The sequence below is a fragment of the Trachypithecus francoisi genome, unplaced genomic scaffold, assembly GCF_009764315.1.
Source record: "Trachypithecus francoisi isolate TF-2019V2 unplaced genomic scaffold, Tfra_2.0 Lachesis_group11, whole genome shotgun sequence".
In the NCBI taxonomy this organism is placed as follows: domain Eukaryota; kingdom Metazoa; phylum Chordata; class Mammalia; order Primates; family Cercopithecidae; genus Trachypithecus; species Trachypithecus francoisi.
This window is the reverse complement of record NW_022681456.1, coordinates 119,732,404-119,750,650: the sequence shown is the minus strand read 5'-3', so window position 1 is coordinate 119,750,650 and position 18,247 is coordinate 119,732,404. Positions and strand designations below refer to the sequence as shown.

The window sequence follows — 18,247 nt, the reverse complement described above, 5'->3', positions numbered from 1 at the left end:
AATTTAACTCATTCCACTGAAAGGCATTGTTTTTCTCTGAAGAAGGTAGGACTCGATAGTCCCTAAAGTTCCTTCCAGCTCTGCCAGTCTGTAGTCTGACAGTCTTGATTCTGTAACCCTCCCAAGAAAACACAAGTTTTAGGCACTTTTGTTTCTTTGAGGATGACCCTGTGTGTACTCCACTCTTCTGATATCTTTCTGGACTCCTCAGATCCTTGTAAAATTGATTCTATTTATTGGAGGTGAAATTCATCGGGTGATGCCTGTGTACAATGTAAAAGTTCTGTCATTACTGAACAGCCATAAAAAGCCTTTAAATCTCCATAAAGCAGCTGTTAGATGAGAAAACTTAGCTCCTTAAAGCATTTTAAATGAGCACAGTACAAAAAGAAATGAAGGTGCTGCTGAATGTCAAACTGATAAGTACTATAGCTGGAGGGTATAGATGCAAATAGTACTCATGTATGTGGATCACAAAATGAAGCTAAATTCTTACTATTCAGATGTGATTTGTTCAGGTGCCCTAGGATTTATGCATTTGGACACCTTCTGTGTATAAGGCACTGTTCTGCATTCTTGACGGGGTGGGGACAGAGAGGTATAAGACACAGTCTTTATCATGAAAGAGCTGAGCACAGTTAACTATAAAAGCAAAGCACGTGACATGTATCTTAGAAGGGCTCCTGTTAAGTACCACAGGAGGTCAGAGCAGGGATGTCAGGGGAAGCTACGTGGAGGGCTGGCTTTTAGCTGGACTTGGATGAATGCTTAGAATGTGGACAAGTGGAGATTAGAGGAAAAGAGGTCATTCCAGATGGAGAAAACTTACCAGGAGCAAAGCAAGATAAGGCTCAGTGTATTTTTTCTATTTCAGGTAGAAATGTAAATCTACAAGTTGAGGTCTGTTGAGGTCATTTAAAAATCTATCATTTTTCAGGCTAGGCCCTGTGACTCACACCTGTAATCCCAGCACTTTGGAAAGCCAAGGCTGGCAGATCACCTGAGGTCAGGAGTTCGAGACCAGCCTGGCCAACATGGTGAAACCCCCGACTCCACCAGGCCGGGCGCAGTGGCTCAAGCCTGTAATCTCAGCACTTTGGGAGGCCGAGACGGGCGGATCACGAGGTCGGGAGATCGAGACCATCCTGGCTAACACGGTGAAACCCTGTCTCTACTAAAAAATACAAAAAAAAAAAAACTAGCCAGGCAAGGTGGCGGGCGCCTGTAGTCCCAGCTACTCCGGAGGCTGAGGCAGGAGAATGGCGGGAACCCGGGAGGCGGAGCTTGCAGTGAGCTGAGATCTGGCCACTGCACTCCAGCCTGGGTGACGGAGCGAGACTCTGTCTCAAAAAAAAAAAAAAAAAGAACCCCGACTCTACCAAAAAATATAAAAATTAGTCAGGCATGGTGGCGCACACCTGTAGTCCCAGGTACCGAGGAGGCTGAAGTGGGAGAATCGCTTGAGCCTGGGAGGTGGTGGTTGTAATGAGCCAAGATTATGCCACTGCACTCCAGCCTGGGCAACAGAGTGATACCCTATCTCAAAAAAAATACATATTTATATATATATGATATATAACTTTTCATAAATTCTTTTCATTATCTAATATCACTGAAATCCCATCGTACAATTAAGATACATGCAAATGTATGTCTGTTAGGTATTTACCATATGGAAAAACTAAAATAATCAAGAAAGGAAATTCAGTAGGTGGTTGACAGTTTAAATACAAATCACAAATGACATCTTTTTAAATATAACGTAGCTTATTTTTAAAGGTGTCACTTACTTTGCAAAGGATAAGGAGAAGTGTTATTAAGAGTGTACTAGGTTGGAATGGCTAGTGTTTATGAGAGAGAGTTTAGCACAAGACGGAGTGAGACAAGATGCCTGGGGTCTGTTTTGAATGCAGCAACCAATGGTGTATGGAACAGTGAAAAAGTTGCTTCTTTCTATGTTTGTTTTCTACTTGGTATCTTTAAGAATGGGCTATTTAGGAGCAGAAAGCATCTGTCAGTCTTCTAAAACTTTACCTACAAAAGTTTTACTGGCTTGTGTCCCACCAGTGTGTTTGAAAGTCAGAAAGTATATTGGCCACAAGCACCTGTAGGTGGCTGAGGTGTGACTGTAGTCATCCGTGAGTCATGTTTTCAGTATGTATGGAAATTCCTTATTTGGACTTGATTTCAAACATAGAAGGGCCTTTTACAGGTGAAGGAACTGAGATTCAGACACATCAAGAGTCTAGCCTCGAGCTTCTGTTCAGTGTTCTTCCCAAAATGATTGTTCCCTTCTGGTGTGGGACTCTAGAGCAAGGATTGAAAACTCTGGCCCAAACTGTGGGCCAAATCCAGCCACCATCTGTCTTTTTTAAATCAAGATTTCCTGGAAAACAGCCAAACCCATTTAGTTGGTATTGCCTATGTCTGCTTCCATGCTGCAGTGGCAGAGTTGAGTAGTTACAACAGAGACTGCATGGCCAGCAACACCTACAATATTTATTAACTGGCCCTTTACAGAAAACATTTGATGTTCTCTGCCTTGCAACATTGGATACCTGGTGTTCAGTAAGCTTGGAATCACAGGTGCAATGTAGGATGCAGACTTAGAAAACAGTCCCCCTGCTCTCAAGGAATTATTTGCACTTTAGATGACAAGGCATGTTTAAGACACGTGGAAGGAACAATAACCAGTTATGTAAGAGAGTAGACAGGTTCTGGACTGCAGGCTATATTTTCAGACCAACCAGCATAGTTACGAAAACATCATTAACATAACAAAATACAGCTAAGTAAAAGAAATGATTTATTTGCACTTTGGATTATATAGTTCTTCATTCATTGATTCAAAAATTATTGCCAGTCTGCTTATGTGCCAGGCATTGTTCTAGATGATAGGGCACTGCATCTCTAAATGCCAAAGTTTGTATCCTTGCTGGTGGAAGGCAATGTCCTCTTGCTTTATGCTGTGACACAAACTAAGCTCCTACTTTGACTATAGATAGCTAAATCTTAAAAGAAAACTTTTCAGTCATTTTAGTTTTCTCTTAAAGTACTTTAATTCCGTTAAAACCTAAGCCACCAGATTTCCTGTCTGCCTGTCTCTTCCTTGGCCTTAATCCAAAACTCTGCTGAGGAAGAAGATTCGTTGGTACACTGAGAATTGTTTTATAATCCATTCATTTCATAACCCCTCATTTGCTACCCAAAAGTGGGGACCTAAATCTGTACAGATTTGGGTGTTCAAAGCCCATGGCCTACCCAAATAGAGAATATCACCTTTCTTGTGTTTATCTCACAACTTTTGCTGAAGTCTCTCCATCTTTGTGAACATGAACTTCTCGATTTGTGAGGCTATCAGTGGTCAATTGGGTCATTAATCCTACAGCAGGCAAGACACAGAATTTCCTCTCAGCTCAAGGTCTCTTCACTCTCAACCCTCTTAGAACACACTTTGCAGCAATCCTTGGAATCTTTAATGGTAGCCTTTTGGGACTTTAAAAAATATGTTTACTATTTCCCAAGGTTACATCCTTAACAGAAACAAAAAGATTCTAATCAGGGAGACATCAATTTGGTCTTATTTGTCACCCAACTAAAACAGTATACTTTCTTGATTTTGTTTTATTGACTGGATGAATTATATATACAGAGATTCAGTTCGGGAAGCCTCTGAAGAAAAAAGTATGAAACTCCAGAGAAAGCAGTTTGAGGCTTGTCCTCAGGGGCTTCAAGGACCGGGAGAAGTCACTGTATTCCGACATCTTGCTTCCGTCTCCACTTCCTCCCACAGTGTTTAATGCTGCTGTGAATTTGTTTCGAAGGAAGCCTATGGACATTTTTTTTTTTTTTTTTTTTTGTATATGAGCCTCAGGAGCAGCCTTGACGGCTAAAAGACTTCATAAACAAGAAGTGTGGAGGGACTGCATGGAAGTGCTGGGGACAAGTCTCAGCCCTCGGCCCTTGTTGGAAGGTGTGGGGCATGCAGACACATGTGCACCTTCGCACACATGCATCTGTGCATAAATATCTGTTTGCAGGAAAGAAAAGATAGGGTTGTGGGATGTCCCCAGAAGCCACAAGGATTCCAGTGTTTTAGTACCAGGTGAAAGAGCCGCTTCCTCCCACACTATCTCTGGGAGATGCCCTTCTGTAGACCTCTGTAGCCTAGTACCCTCAAGAGCTCCTGGAGACAGATGGCCCGGAACAGTCCTAGGGAAGCAGTGTGGGCCTGTGGCAAAAGCCTGGACTGCGAGGTCAGCAGAATTGGAATCCAGTTCTTGACTCCCAAGCAGGTGCATAATGTCCCTGAGCCCTCCTTTCCTTATCTGTAATACTGAGAACCCATTTCTGGGCTCTTTTGACTGTTAATGAGACAACGTGTGAATGCATGGCACAAGAAGGTTAACTGCTACGAGTTACTGTCCCCACTCGGCCTCACTGCTGAGCGGCCAGCCTGTCCATCTGAGAGGGACTGTGTAGGAGCTGTGGGTGCAGCCAGCACAACTGCCTGCGGAGCCACGCAGGGCACTGACAGTGAAGGCCTGTGTGGGGTGCCCTTCAAGGCCACCTCCGTTGTCTTATTTCCTGGGAGATTTACTTCTGTGCTCCTGCTTCTCCTCCCTGAAGCTTTGCCTGCTGTCCATATTTGGAGGGGATTAATAAGATGAGCACTGGGGAGGGGAGGAGCCATCACTCCAGCAGGAATATTCCCAGCGGCTGAGTCACTGCACTTTATTTTCAGTGTGAACGACTGAGAAATCAAAGAGCCCTAAAAGAGGAGGAAGTTTCAGGACAATGTTTTTAAAAGATAAAAAACATCAACAGCATGGTGGCTGAGTGGAAAATAATAGAAGGGGCTTGAGGAGACTGGAAATTCCAGTTTGTGTAAGGGCGCACAGTGCTGTAATACAGAGTCCCTGCCTCTCTGCAGTCCCCGGATGTGAATTCCCGGGCTGCACCCACACCTGAGCAAAGCAGAGGCTGGGCCTTACTAGGTTCTGGCTGCGGGCTGGATCTCAGCTGCAGGGTGTGAGTTTCGGATACCGGTGTTTCCTAGCCTTCTCCACACCTTATGTAATCAGAGGTGAAGAAGTCCAGCCTCGTTTGCAGCTGTGGTTCTTCTGCCCCAGAAAGCCAGGAAGCAGAGATTTTTGTATTATTTGCCTCCACTTCTCCCTCCCGCAGTGTGCCACTGTGCACATGTTTTCTGTTTTCCTGAGCCACGGCAAAGCACAAGCAATTGCCCATTGTAAACACACCTCTGCGTGTCAACACACACCTGGCAGCACTGAATTGACCAACTTTCTGCTTCTAGGTAATGGTTGATCTAGAATGGAGGAGGAGGAGAAAAAAAAACCAAGCAGCAGATGGCCCCCTGAATGTTGCAAACCGTGTTTCTCTAAGCAGGGTTTCTCAACACTCTTGATATTATATTTGGGCCAAATAATAATTTGTGCCGTTGCTTAGTATATTGTAAGATATTTAGCAGCATCCCTGGCCTCTACCTACCAGATGCTAGGAGCACCCTCCACCCCAGCGTGACAACCAGAAATACCTCCAGATATTGCCAAATGCCCCCAGTTCAGAACCGTATTTGTAAAGCTTAGTAGCACCTTTATTTCGTATGCTACTTTGCGTGTTTTGTTGCTGAACTGGAAATAAACATGTTAATTTTTAGGTAATAAATTTCAAAAAATGTAACAGGGACACGCAGCCTCTCCATTGGTAATTATACCCATAGGACTGTCATTTCCAGGCCTTCTTTAAAATTCCACTTGGGCAGTTAAAACAACATGAAATGACTTTCTTAGAGGCTTTCCTGAAATTTAAATTAACCATGATCATTAAACATTCCCTATGTCAATAATTTGACTTGCCTACTCAAGTGTTTTAAGCATCAGTTTTGTCTAGCATGGTTTTTTTCTTTAGAAACCATGTTGGTGATGTGTGAATTGCCCATCTTTTTACAATCTCTGCTCAATAAGTTTATACAATGAGTCTCTGGTAATAGACAGACGTGGGAGTGAAAATATTTCTCCTTAACCACAGGAAGGGATTTTTTACAATGCCTTTAGCTGCGGATACCGAGGGTACCTCACCCAGCAGGAAGGAGAGGGAACTATACTTGGGCTAAACACTTCCATAAACTACTTCTCATGGAAAAGAAAATGCAAATAGTAGAAATTTATTTAAAATATCCATGTGCCTTGAGATAGAAGAAAGCCCTTTAGTTTAAGAAAAATGCACTTAAAATTAATACCTTGTGATCCAAAAACGTTTTATACATATATGTTCAAGTGTTTTGAAGTGGAATGAACTTCTATTTATAGAGTGTGGTGTGCTTTATTATATAGTATTATGCATTTACATTGATGATCAAAGAACATTGTATCTATGCAGACATGGATTCCGAAAAGGCTGAAAAATTCCGGGTGAGCCGTGACAGCAACCTCTAAAGGATCTAGGAACCTAAGGAGGATCTGCCTTTTATTTAATAGAAATCTTAGAAACAAAAATAACTGACATGGCTTGAATGTCAATTGTTTTAAAAAAAAAAAAAAGAAAAGAAAAAGAAAAAAATCTGTTGTGTGGTCAGGCAGTTATTTTTATCATCTAGGCATAGTTTTTACCAAAGAAACAAAACAATCAATAATGTTATAAAAAGCCACTTAGACTCTGAGCTTGAAACAACTGCTTTATGCCACAAAATTCCTACTGCTATCTCCGTTAGTGACTGAGTAATTCAATATGTCCTGAATGTCAACATATTTTTATTACTCAGCTAAAGTTGGCTTTGCTGGATTAAATGTCATTTAAAATGACCAATTGGCAGCTTGTTTGGGGTTGTTTTCACATTTATGAAAGGAAAAAGTTTGCCGGATACAAATGTTCTTGAAGCTCACAGGGAAACGGCATTCTCTGGAAGCCCTGCCCTTCCTTTGCCATGTGATAAGTAGATAACATTCTAGGTCCCGGTTTGATGCCTCCGAAAAACCAACATGGTAGCCCAGCGCAGGTTGTTAAGCCCTTACGTGGAGAAATGGTCTGGTTCACGTTTCACTGTTTTGTGAGAAGTGGAATGTACCATTACAGTTAAAGGGAAGCAACAGAAACATGCAGTGAAAACCCCCGTGCTTGTGGATGGAAAACTCTCTGCTTTGTTTTAGCTCTACGCTAGGCTTCTGAGTGGAGTGCCTTCCGCCTAGAGTCAGGAGGGCTGCCATGATGTCACTCACCTTCATATGGGCAAAATGTCTTTATATCAAACTGTAAAAGACAACCAGGTAGTTTCTTAATTGCTGAAATTTATTAAAATAAACACACTAGAAAGTCACATTCCCAATCCAGAGGAATCCAATGGTGTCGTCGGCCTATTTGCAGTGATAAATGATTGTAAACCTATAGGGAGACATGGGAGGGGTTGCACACAAACTGCCTTTGTTCCTCCTGATTTACTGGCTTTTTTCCCCTATAGATACAGTCTCACTCTGTCACTCTGTTGCCCAGGCTGAGCGTAGTGGGTTGATCATGACTCACTGCAGCCCCAAACCCCTGGGCTCAAGCAATTCTCCCACTTCAGCCTCCCAACTAGCTGGGATTACACGCATGTACCACCACGCCCGGAAAAATTTTAAATTTTTTGTAGAGATGAGGTCTCGTTATGTTGCCCAGGCTGGTCTTGAACTCCTCCTGGGCTTTCAAGCAAGCCTACCACCTCTGCCTCCCAAAACTTTGGGATTGTAGGTATAAGCCACCACACCCAGCCCTAATTTACAGGCACTTTATGTGATAAGATTTGATTTTGTCAGATGTTTTCCAGTTGGAAGAGATTATGGAAAATTAAAATGTATCTGCCATTTGATAGTAGGAGAAACACTGAAATATTAAGCCACAGCTGAGTTCTGGCCTTAGTCCTTTGGAGGCTGCTCTGACAAACTTGCCATAGACCGGGTAGTTTATACCCAGTAGACACGGACTGCTCCACAGTTCTGGGGGCTGGGAAGATCAAGGCCCTGGCAGATGAGGCATCTGGTGAGGGCCCACTTTCTGGTTCTTAGACAGCACCTTCTTGCTGTGTCTTCACTTGGTGGAAGGGCGAGGGGGTCTCCCTCAGGCCTCTTTTAAAAGGGCATTAATCCCACTCACAAGGGTGGAGCCCCCAAGACCTAATCACCTCCCAAAGGTACCTTGGCAGTTAGTTAGGATTTCAACAGATGAATTTGGGGAGGACATGAAGATTCAGACCACAGCAGATCTCTATTTAAACCCTTTATAGTGAAGGTGACTCAAGACAAGAAGATGCTTGCAAGGGAAAAAGACACTTTGCCACTTTTTACTGCTTTGCCTAGAAACTAGAATCATCCTCCTTCAAATGCCTTAAAAATGAGCTAGATTGGCCGGGCGCGGTGGCTCAAGCCTGTAATCCCAGCACTTTGGGAGGCCGAGACAGGCGGATCACGAGGTCAGGAGATCGAGACCATCCTGGCTAACACGGTGAAACCCCGTCTCTACTGCAAAAATACAAAAAAACTAGCCGGGCGAGGTGGCGGGTGCCTGTAGTCCCAGCTACTCGGGAGGCTGAGGCAGGAGAATGGCGTGAACCCGGGAGGCGGAGCTTGCAGTGAGCCGAGATCCGGCCACTGCACTCCAGCCTGGGCGACAGAGCGAGACTCTGTCTCAAGAAAAAAAAAAAAAAAAATGAGCTAGATTATTCTCAGTCTGCAGTAGGACACTGATTTCTCAAGGTACTTATGATGCTCGGGTTACTCATCTTCTCCACACCCCCCACCTCAGCCCGCCCTCTGGCAATACAGAATGCAGCCATGGCAAGATGGGGTGGGCAACAGAAGTGTCTGGACAGCTTCTGTTGTTAGAATGGAGTTCAAACTCCAGGACTATGGTGTCATTGTTTTAAGAAGGAGGCCACTTGTCCTTTTCCAAAACACAATCAGTGACACACCACATTAATGTTTAAACACAGATAATACAGAAGAAAGGATACCATAAGGGATACTAAAGATTTAGGGTCGCTGTACGTTTAATGGTAGTTCCTTGAAAGATTAAGCTTCTGGAAAATGCCACATTTTTCTGCCAGTGTCTTCTGCTGTCCAAAGAGAATGCTGGAGATCAGAAAAGGTACACTGAGCAGGTGTACTTTGTTCTGCAAAGCCCTAAGATTTTATGAACGTATACCCGTTAATGAGTTTCTCTGAGACTAGAAATTGCATTGGAAAGTGTGTCATAGCATGGACTCTGGGGTCATACAGAGCCAAGAATCCTGTGTGTCATTCATAAGCTGTGTCCTTCTGAGTAAATCATCAAACCCTCCCAGCCCCAGCTTCCTGGTCTATAAAATAGGAATAGCAACAGCACCTGCCTCATAAGGTGGCTTCAGGGTCAGATGTAACCAGGCTTGTCGAAGCCACAGCACAGTACCCACAAATAGCACCCACTAACTACCATTGTTATTTTTATTACTTTCTCTTCCCTCCCATTATCACTAATACAGTAATCCTGTAAAGTAAGTACTGTTATTCCCACTTCATAAGTGAGGCAGTGGAACCTCAGGAAGATTAACAAACATGTTCAGGGTGGCCCAACTGAATTCCCCTTGTAAATATACCTCCAGAGAAGGGTGTATGTCTTTCTCTGCAATGCAGATGTATTGGCTGTAATATATTCCAAGTCTCAATTGGACACTCCCCTTTCAAATGTGACAGGCCCAGGCCTCACCCATAGTGAAAAAGAAAGAACACTGTAGTGCAAGAGTCCAGAGTGCAAATCCCTGTGACCTCAGGCAAGTTATTTCAACCTCTCTGAGGATCAGAAATAATACAGGTGAAGTGCTGAGTTCATACTTGGTATTTAGTAATTGATCTTCCATCACCAGCCATTCTGACGAGTGCCTATAAAAAGTGGGCATTTCTAGAATCATGCAGTGAACACCTGGAAATTGATGTTGCTTCTCCTCATCTGGAGGCCAGTTAACCTTTAACTCAACCTAGAAGGCACACATCTGTCCCCAGCTACCTCTCCAGGTTCTGCTGGAGGGCAACCACACATCTTCATAGCACACATCCAGAAAGTCATAGAACAAGGGGAAGGTGCACATCACGTCTTCTTCTTTTTTTTTTTTTTTTTTTTTTTTGGAGACGGAGTCTCGCTTTGTTGCCCAGGCCGGAGTGCAGTGGCACGATCTCGGCTCACTGCAACTTCCGTCTCCTGGGTTCAGGCGATTCTCCTGCCTCAGCCTCCCAAGTAGCTGGGATTTCAGGCACACGCCACCATGCCTGACTAATTTCTTGTATGTTTAGTACAGACGGGGTTTCGCCACATTGGTCAGGCTGGTCTCAAACTCCTGGCCTCCAGTGATCCACCCGCCTCAGCTTCCCAAAGTGCTGGGATTACAGGCATGAGCTACCACGCCCAGCCATGTCTTCTCTTTTAATTTACTAACCCACAGCTGAAAGCCAAGGCCCAACACCATGCCTAGGCCATAGTAAATCACTTGACACTTAATAAATATCCATTGCCTGACTGAGTGTTCAAACATCAGTTCTGCAAATGGAGAAAGTGATTTTTGCACTGGGTTGCTTTCTGCCATGATCCATTGTATCAAAACATTTTTTAAAAGCCTCCAAAGTGTGATAGAATGAGAATATCTGTATTTCTTTTTAAAACCATGCTAGCCACAGTTCCCACAGAGTCACCAAGCCACATAATTTTTCTTTTCCCACCGTTTTTCACCCCTCACTCCTTTTTGCTGTGTTTTTAGCCTACCCCAGCCTTCTCATCTTTATCCATCCATCTCCCACCAACACCAGGATAATCTTTTCACCCCACTATTTTTTACCACACAGCTCTCTCTGTAACATCAGGTTCCTCTTTCCACCCTTTTCTCCTTTCAGGCTGCATTTAACACACATTCAGAGCGCGTTCATTCACAGTTAGAACTCGCTTCCCGTCTTTCACGTGGGCTCTGCCCAGGTTTAATTTTGGGTCACGACTGTGGACTTCCGGGTCACTGTATCATCATCTGTGGAGGGAGGCTGTTGCCTGGATCATCTCTGAGGCCTCCAGTGGGTCAAAGGTCACACAGCAGGCCCTCCTCCATCTCTCTGGGACTTCATTCCTTCCCTGTAAAACAAGGAAGTTAGACAATCAGTCAACCCAAGCTAGGCAGAAGCAGTTGCTGGATTGTTTTTTGATTCTTCTGGTTAGTGACTCAACAAGAAACATTTTCAACAGTGTTTTCTTGCCCTTTTCCTCTGTAGACTGTAGACTGCTTTGGGATTACGTCTATCAGTTGCTTTCTGACAGCCGGTACGAAAACTTCATCCGATGGGAGGACAAAGAATCCAAAATATTCCGGATAGTGGATCCCAACGGACTGGCTCGACTGTGGGGAAACCATAAGGTAAAAGGGCAGCAGATATCTGCTCCATCAACTAGTGCTGAAATGAAGTCTTTATCCCTGGATTGGAGGATAATCGTCTATCTTCTGCTTTTTACATCTGCCCATACTTATTTAGTTTATTCCTTGCTAGGCAAGCAATTAGGCAGTTGCAAAGGGAAGGAAATCATTAAAGATGCATCTTTCCATTTGTTCCTGAGACCAGGTGCCCATTAACTCACATTTCCTGGTTTACTGGGCTGCATCATGAGTGACTCTTGCTTCCACTCCCCTTGACCTGATCCCGCCACCTCCACTGTTGTTAGGAACTGGGTAAAAGGGAAGTACGGCAAGACTCTGACTCACAGGGGACCTTTGGGAAGTGCCACTTCTTTTCTGCTCAGTTAGAAACTCCCATGTTCCCCAAAGCCCATTTCTTCATAGAAAATACTTATATTCTGGCTGTAAAACATCCCCTTTATGAGCAAGCGATGCAAGAAGTTTGCCCCACAGTTTTCCAAACTGAGAGGAGGGAATGGCATTGAATAAAGTCTTTTGCAGTAAGGAAGACTGCTCAAGTGTGCAGATGTAAAATGTGGGGAGCCGTGATCCAGGCCAGCCGATAGGTGGACCTGAAGCAAAGCCTGATGTTGGCACAGTGGCACAACCCCAATCTGCTGAGTGAGAAGGCAGGGAGGCCCAGCCAGGTATGCCCAGACCTACAGCCTTCTAAGAAGGCAGTGGGTAATGCAGACCATGACCAAATATGGCAAGGCCCCACTGACAGACACTTCCATGTGTGAATCACTGAGAAAAATCCCTCTGCTACTCCCACATTGTACCATTGCCTCAGGCCCAGAACCACTGTATTCTTGCTTCCACAACAGGAATTTAAACAAAAAAAAATTTTGTCTTCCTTAAAACGACAGACCAGAAACACAAGTTTGAGAAAAGGTCATTGCAACAAAAAAAAAGAAATGCTATGTGGGTCAGAAGGTGAAGGGTGAGCCAGAGATAGGGGGAACCTGCAGGAAATTCCTTAGGCGGAGCAGAGAGCAGTCTTGGGAAAAGGAAATAAGGGAGGCTGCTATGGGATCTGTTTTATTAGCTAAAGCTCCAGGACTTTGGACAAAGGGTGATTCACCTTAGAAGTAAACCTTGATGACAGGGAATATAAAAAGCTAAACGGTGGGGACAGATGTGCCTGGAAGGCAGCAGATTAGCAGGTAGCTTCCCAAACTGGCAGGGCCACAGGCAGCAGCTCAAGAGCTTTTATTTTAATAGTTCCCCCAGTGCCTTTTCTGAGGTTCATTTCATTGTGTCTTTGTGCTTTTTTTCTCCCTTCCTCCTTTGAACAAACAGAACAGAACAAACATGACCTATGAGAAAATGTCCAGAGCCCTGCGCCACTACTACAAACTAAACATTATCAGGAAGGAGCCAGGACAAAGGCTTTTGTTCAGGTAGCACTTCCTTTTTCTCCTTTCCTTCTTTTGGGAGGATGCTGTTTTCTTTAAAGAACGGGGAGTGGGGGGAGACTGTTAAGATCTCTACCCGCCTATCGGATACCCAAAGCCAATCATTGCTACAAACTGGATACTGGGTACTGGTTTGTTAGGATTTAAGGAAACTATTTTTTTTAACTTATGTCTGTCCTGTAATAAAGCCAAAACTAAATGAACAGAATCTGACTCACCTTTAAAATAACGCAGTGATCAAATAATACTATGTAGCATTAAAGTCCGGTGTAGTTAAAAGCACAAAGTCAATGGCAAAACAAGCAATTAACCCTAGACTTCCAGGTTGCCAACCCTGTAAGGCAACTTTCTGAACCAGTATTTGTCAAAATGCAGGTAATGACCCACAGTGAGTCACGAAATAGATTGAATGGGTCCATCACAGCTTTTTTTTTTTAATGAAATAAAAATAGGATAGGATAGAGCTGAAAATGCCAGACTGCATCACATGTAGCAAGAATGACAGTTGATTCATGAAAATGTTGTTCCAGGTGTGTATGTACGTGATGAGTCATGATGTAAAATACATTTCTATTTCTTTTTTTTTTCTTTTTTTTTTTTTTTTAAATTATACTTTAAGTTCTAGGGTACATGTGCATAACGTGCAGGTTTGTTACATATGTATACTTGTGCCATGTTGGTGTGCTGCACCCATCAACTCCTCAGCACCCATCAATTCATCATTTATATCATGAATAACTCCCCAGTGCAATCCCTCCCTCCTCCCCCCTCCCCATGATAGGCCCCAGTGTGTGATGTTCCCCTTCCCAAGTCCAAGTGATCTCATTGTTCAGTTCCCACCTATGAGTGAGAACATGCGGTGTTTGGTTTTCTCTTCTTGTGATAGTTTGCTAAGAATGATGGTTTCCAGCTGCATCCATGTCCCTACAAAGGACGCAAACTCATCCTTTTTATGGCTGCATAGTATTCCATGGTGTATATGTGCCACATTTTCTTAATCCAGTCTGTCACTGATGGACATTTGGGTTGATTCCAAGTCTTTGCTATTGTGAATAGTGCCGCAATAAACATACGTGTGCATGTGTCTTTGGAGTAGAATAATTTATAATCCTTTGGGTATATACCCAGTAGTGGGATGGCTGGGTCATATGGTACATCTAGTTCTAGATCCTTGAGGAATTGCCATACTGTTTTCCATAATGGTTGAACTAGTTTACAATCCCACCAACAGTGTAAAAGTGTTCCTATTTCTCCACATCCTCTTCAACACCTGTTGTTTCCTGACTTCTTAATGATTGCCGTTCTAACTGGTGTGAGATGGTATCTCATTGTGGTTTTGATTTGCATTTCTCTGATGGCCAGTGATGATGAGCATTTTTTCATGTGTCTGTTGGCTGTATGAATGTCTTCTTTTGAGAAATGTCTGTTCATATCCATTCCCCACTTTTTGATGGGGTTGTTTGTTTTTTTCTTGTATATTTGTTTGAGTTCTTTGTAGATTCTGGATATTAGCCCTTTGTCAGATGAGTAGGTTGCAAAAATTTTCTCCCATTCTCTAGGTTGCCTGTTCACTCTGATGGTAGTTTCTTTTGCTGTGCAGAAGCTCTTTAGTTTAATTAGATCCCATTTGTCCATTTTTGCTTTTGCTGCCGTTGCTTTTGGTGTTTTAGACATGAAGTCCTTGCCCATGCCTATGTCCTGAATGGTACTACCTAGATTTTCTTCTAGGGTTTTTATGGTATTAGGTCTAACATTTAAGTCTCTAATCCATCTTGAATTAATCTTCGTATAAGGGGTAAGGAAAGGATCCAGTTTCAGCTTTCTACTTATGGCTAGCCAATTTTCCCAGCACCATTGATTAAATAGGGAATCCTTTCCCCATTTCTTGTTTCTCTCAGGTTTGTCAAAGATCAGATGGCTGTAGATGTGTGGTATTATTTCTGAGGACTCTGTTCTGTTCCATTGGTCTATATCTCTGTTTTGGTACCAGTACCATGCTGTTTTGGTTACTGTAGCCTTGTAGTATAGTTTGAAGTCAGGTAGCGTGACGCCTCCAGCTTTGTCCTTTTGACTTAGGATTGTCTTGGCAATGCGGGCTCTTTTTTGGTTCCATATGAACTTTAAAGCAGTTTTTTCCAATTCTGTGAAGAAACTCATTGGTAGCTTGATGGGGATGGCATTGAATCTATAAATAACCTTGGGCAGTATGGCCATTTTCACGATATGATTCTTCCTATCCATGAGCATGGTATGTTCTTCCATTTGTTTGTGTCCTCTTTGATTTCACTGAGCAGTGGTTTGTAGTTCTCCTTGAAGAAGTCCTTTACATCCCTTGTAAGCTGGATTCCTAGGTATTTTATTCTCTTTGAAGCAATTGTGAATGGAAGTTCATTCCTGATTTGGCTCTCTGTTTGTCTGTTACTGGTGTATAAGAATGCTTGTAATTTTTGCGCATTAATTTTGTATCCTGAGACTTTGCTGAAGTTGCTTATCAGCTTAAGGAGATTCTGGGCTGAGACGATGGGGTTTTCTAAATATACAATCATGTCATCTGCAAACAGGGACAATTTGACTTCTTCTTTTCCTAACTGGATACCCTTGATTTCTTTCTCTTGCCTGATTGCCCTAGCCAGAACTTCCAACACTATGCTGAATAGGAGTGGTGAGAGAGGGCATCCCTGTCTTGTGCCAGTTTTCAAAGGGAATTTTTCCAGTTTTTGCCCATTCAGTATGATATTAGCTGTGGGTTTGTCATAAATAGCTCTTATTATTTTGAGGTACGTTCCATCAATACCGAATTTATTGAGCGTTTTTAGCATAAAGGGCTGTTGAATTTTGTCAAAAGCCTTTTCTGCATCTATTGAGATAATCATGTGGTTCTTGTCTTTGGTTCTGTTTATATGCTGGATTACGTTTATTGATTTGCGAATGTTGAACCAGCCTTGCATCCCAGGGATGAAGCCCACTTGATCATGGTGGATAAGCTTTTTGACGTGTTGCTGAATCCGGTTTGCCAGTATTTTATTGAGAATTTTTGCATCGATGTTCATCAGGGATATTGGTCTAAAATTCTCTTTTTTTGTTGTGTCTCTGCCAGGCTTTGGTATCAGGATGATGTTGGCCTCATAAAATGAGTTGGGAGGATTCCCTCTTTTTCTATTGATGGAATAGTTTCAGAAGGAATGGTACCAGCTCCTCCTTGTACCTCTGGTAGAATTCAGCTGTGAATCCATCTGGTCCTGGACTTTTTTTGGTGGAAGGCTATTAATTGTTGCCTCGATTTCAGAGCCTGCTATTGGTCTATTCAGGGATTCAACTTCTTCCTGGTTTAGTCTTGGGAGAGTGTAAGTGTCCAGGAAATTATCCATTTCTTCTAGATTTTCTAGTTGATTTGCGTAGAGGCATTTATAGTATTCTCTGATGGTTGTTTGTATTTCTGTGGGGTCAGTGGTGATATCCCCTTTATCATTTTTTATTGCGTCTATTTGATTCCTCTCTCTTTTCTTCTTTATTAGTCTTGCTAGCGGTCTGTCAATTTTGTTGATCTTTTCAAAAAACCAACTCCTGGATTCATTGATTTTTTGGAGGGTTTTTTGTGTCTCTATCTCCTTCAGTTCTGCTCTGATCTTAGTCATTTCTTGCCTTCTGCTAGCTTTTGAATGTGTTTGCTCTTGCCTCTCTAGTTCTTTTAATTGTGATGTTAGAGTGTCAATTTTAGATCTTTCCTGCTTTCTCTTGTGGGCATTTAGTGCTATAAATTTCCCTCTACACACTGCTTTAAATGTGTCCCAGAGATTCTGGTATGTTGTATCTTTGTTCTCATTGGTTTCAAAGAACGTCTTTATTTCTGCTTTCATTTCGTTATGTACCCAGTAGTCATTCAGGAGCAGGTTGTTCAGTTTCCATGTAGTTGAGCGGTTTTGATTGAGTTTCTTAGTCCTGAGTTCTAGTTTGATTGCACTGTGGTCTGAGAGACAGTTTGTTATAATTTCTGTTCTTTGACATTGCTGAGGAGTGCTTTACTTCCAATTATGTGGTCAATTATGGAATAAGTGCGATGTGGTGCTGAGAAGAATGTATATTCTGTTGATTTGGGGTGGAGAGTTCTATAGATGTCTATTAGGTTCCGCTTGGTGCAGAGATGAGTTCAATTCCTGGATATCCTTGTTAACTTTCTGTCTCGTTGATCTGTCTAATGTTGACAGTGGAGTGTTGAAGTCTCCCATTATTATTGTATGGGAGTCTAAGTCTCTTTGTAGGTCTCTAAGGACTTGCTTTATGAATCTGGGCGCTCCTGTATTGGGTGCATATATATTTAGGAGAGTTAGCTCTTCCTGTTGAATTGATCCCTTTACCATTATGTAATGGCCTTCTTTGTCTCTTTTGATCTTTGATGGTTTAAAGTCTGTTTAATCAGAGACTAGGATTGCAACCCCTGCTTTTTTTTGTTCTCCATTTGCTTGTAGATCTTCCTCCATCCCTTTATTTTGAGCCTATGTGTCTCTGCATGTGAGATGGGTCTCCTGAATACAGCAGACTGATGGGTCTTGACTCTTTATCCAGTTTGCCAGTCTGTGTCTTTTAATTGGAGCATTTAGTCCATTAACATTTAAGGTTAATATTGTTATGTGTGAACTTGATCCTGTCATTATGATATTAACTGGTTATTTTGCTCGTTAGTTGATGCAGTTTCTTCCTAGCCTCGATGGTCTTTACATTTTGGCATGTTTTTGCAATGGCTGGTACCGGTTGTTCCTTTCCATGTTTAGGGCTTCCTTCAGGGTCTCTTGTAAGGCAGGCCTGGTGGTGACAAAATCTCTAAGCATTTGCTTATCTGTAAAGGATTTTATTTCTCCTTCACTGATGAAACTTAGTTTGGCTGGATATGAAATTCTGGGTTGAAAATTCTTTTCTTTAAGAACGTTGAATATTGGCCCCCGCTCTCTTCTGGCTTGTAGAGTTTCTTGTGAGAGATCTGCTGTTAGTCTGATGGGCTTCCCTTTGTGGGTAACCCGACCTTTCTCTCTGGCTGCCCTTAAGATTTTTTCCTTCATTTCAACTTTGGTGAATCTGGCAATTATGTGTCTTGGAGTTGCTCTTCTGGAGGAGTATCTTTGTGGTGTTCTCTGTATTTCCTGAATTTGAATGTTGGCCTGCCCTACTAGGTTGGGGAAGTTCTCCTGGATGATATCCTGAAGAGTGTTTTCCAACTTGGTTCCATTTTCCCCCTCACTTTCAGGCACCCCAATCAGACGTAGATTTGGTCTTTTTACATAATCCCATACTTCTTGCAGGCTTTGTTCATTTACATTTCTATTTCTTATAATGCATCATAGTCAGAAAAGTCTACAAGCTGCTGTACTAGAATTTTTCT

The 18,247-nt window shown here is 42.7% G+C and overlaps 1 protein-coding gene and 1 long non-coding RNA gene across 6 annotated transcripts in view; one reads left to right on the top strand and one right to left on the bottom strand.

Moving 5' to 3' along the window:
* The window catches only part of ETV6 (ETS variant transcription factor 6), a 255,374-nt gene that overhangs the window by 228,457 nt on the left and 8,670 nt on the right, over positions 1-18,247 (top strand). For all 4 annotated transcript variants that reach the window (XM_033222848.1, XM_033222846.1, XM_033222845.1 and 1 more), the window contains 2 exons: positions 11,277-11,419; positions 12,758-12,858. In XM_033222848.1, coding sequence (XP_033078739.1) covers positions 11,277-11,419; positions 12,758-12,858 — 244 coding nt within the window. The remainder of the gene's footprint in view (positions 1-11,276; positions 11,420-12,757; positions 12,859-18,247) is intronic.
* Positions 10,369-18,247, bottom strand: part of LOC117090509 — a 148,093-nt gene continuing 140,214 nt past the window's right edge. For both annotated transcript variants that reach the window (XR_004440033.1, XR_004440034.1), the window contains one exon: positions 10,369-11,139. This is a non-coding gene — a long non-coding RNA (uncharacterized LOC117090509). The remainder of the gene's footprint in view (positions 11,140-18,247) is intronic.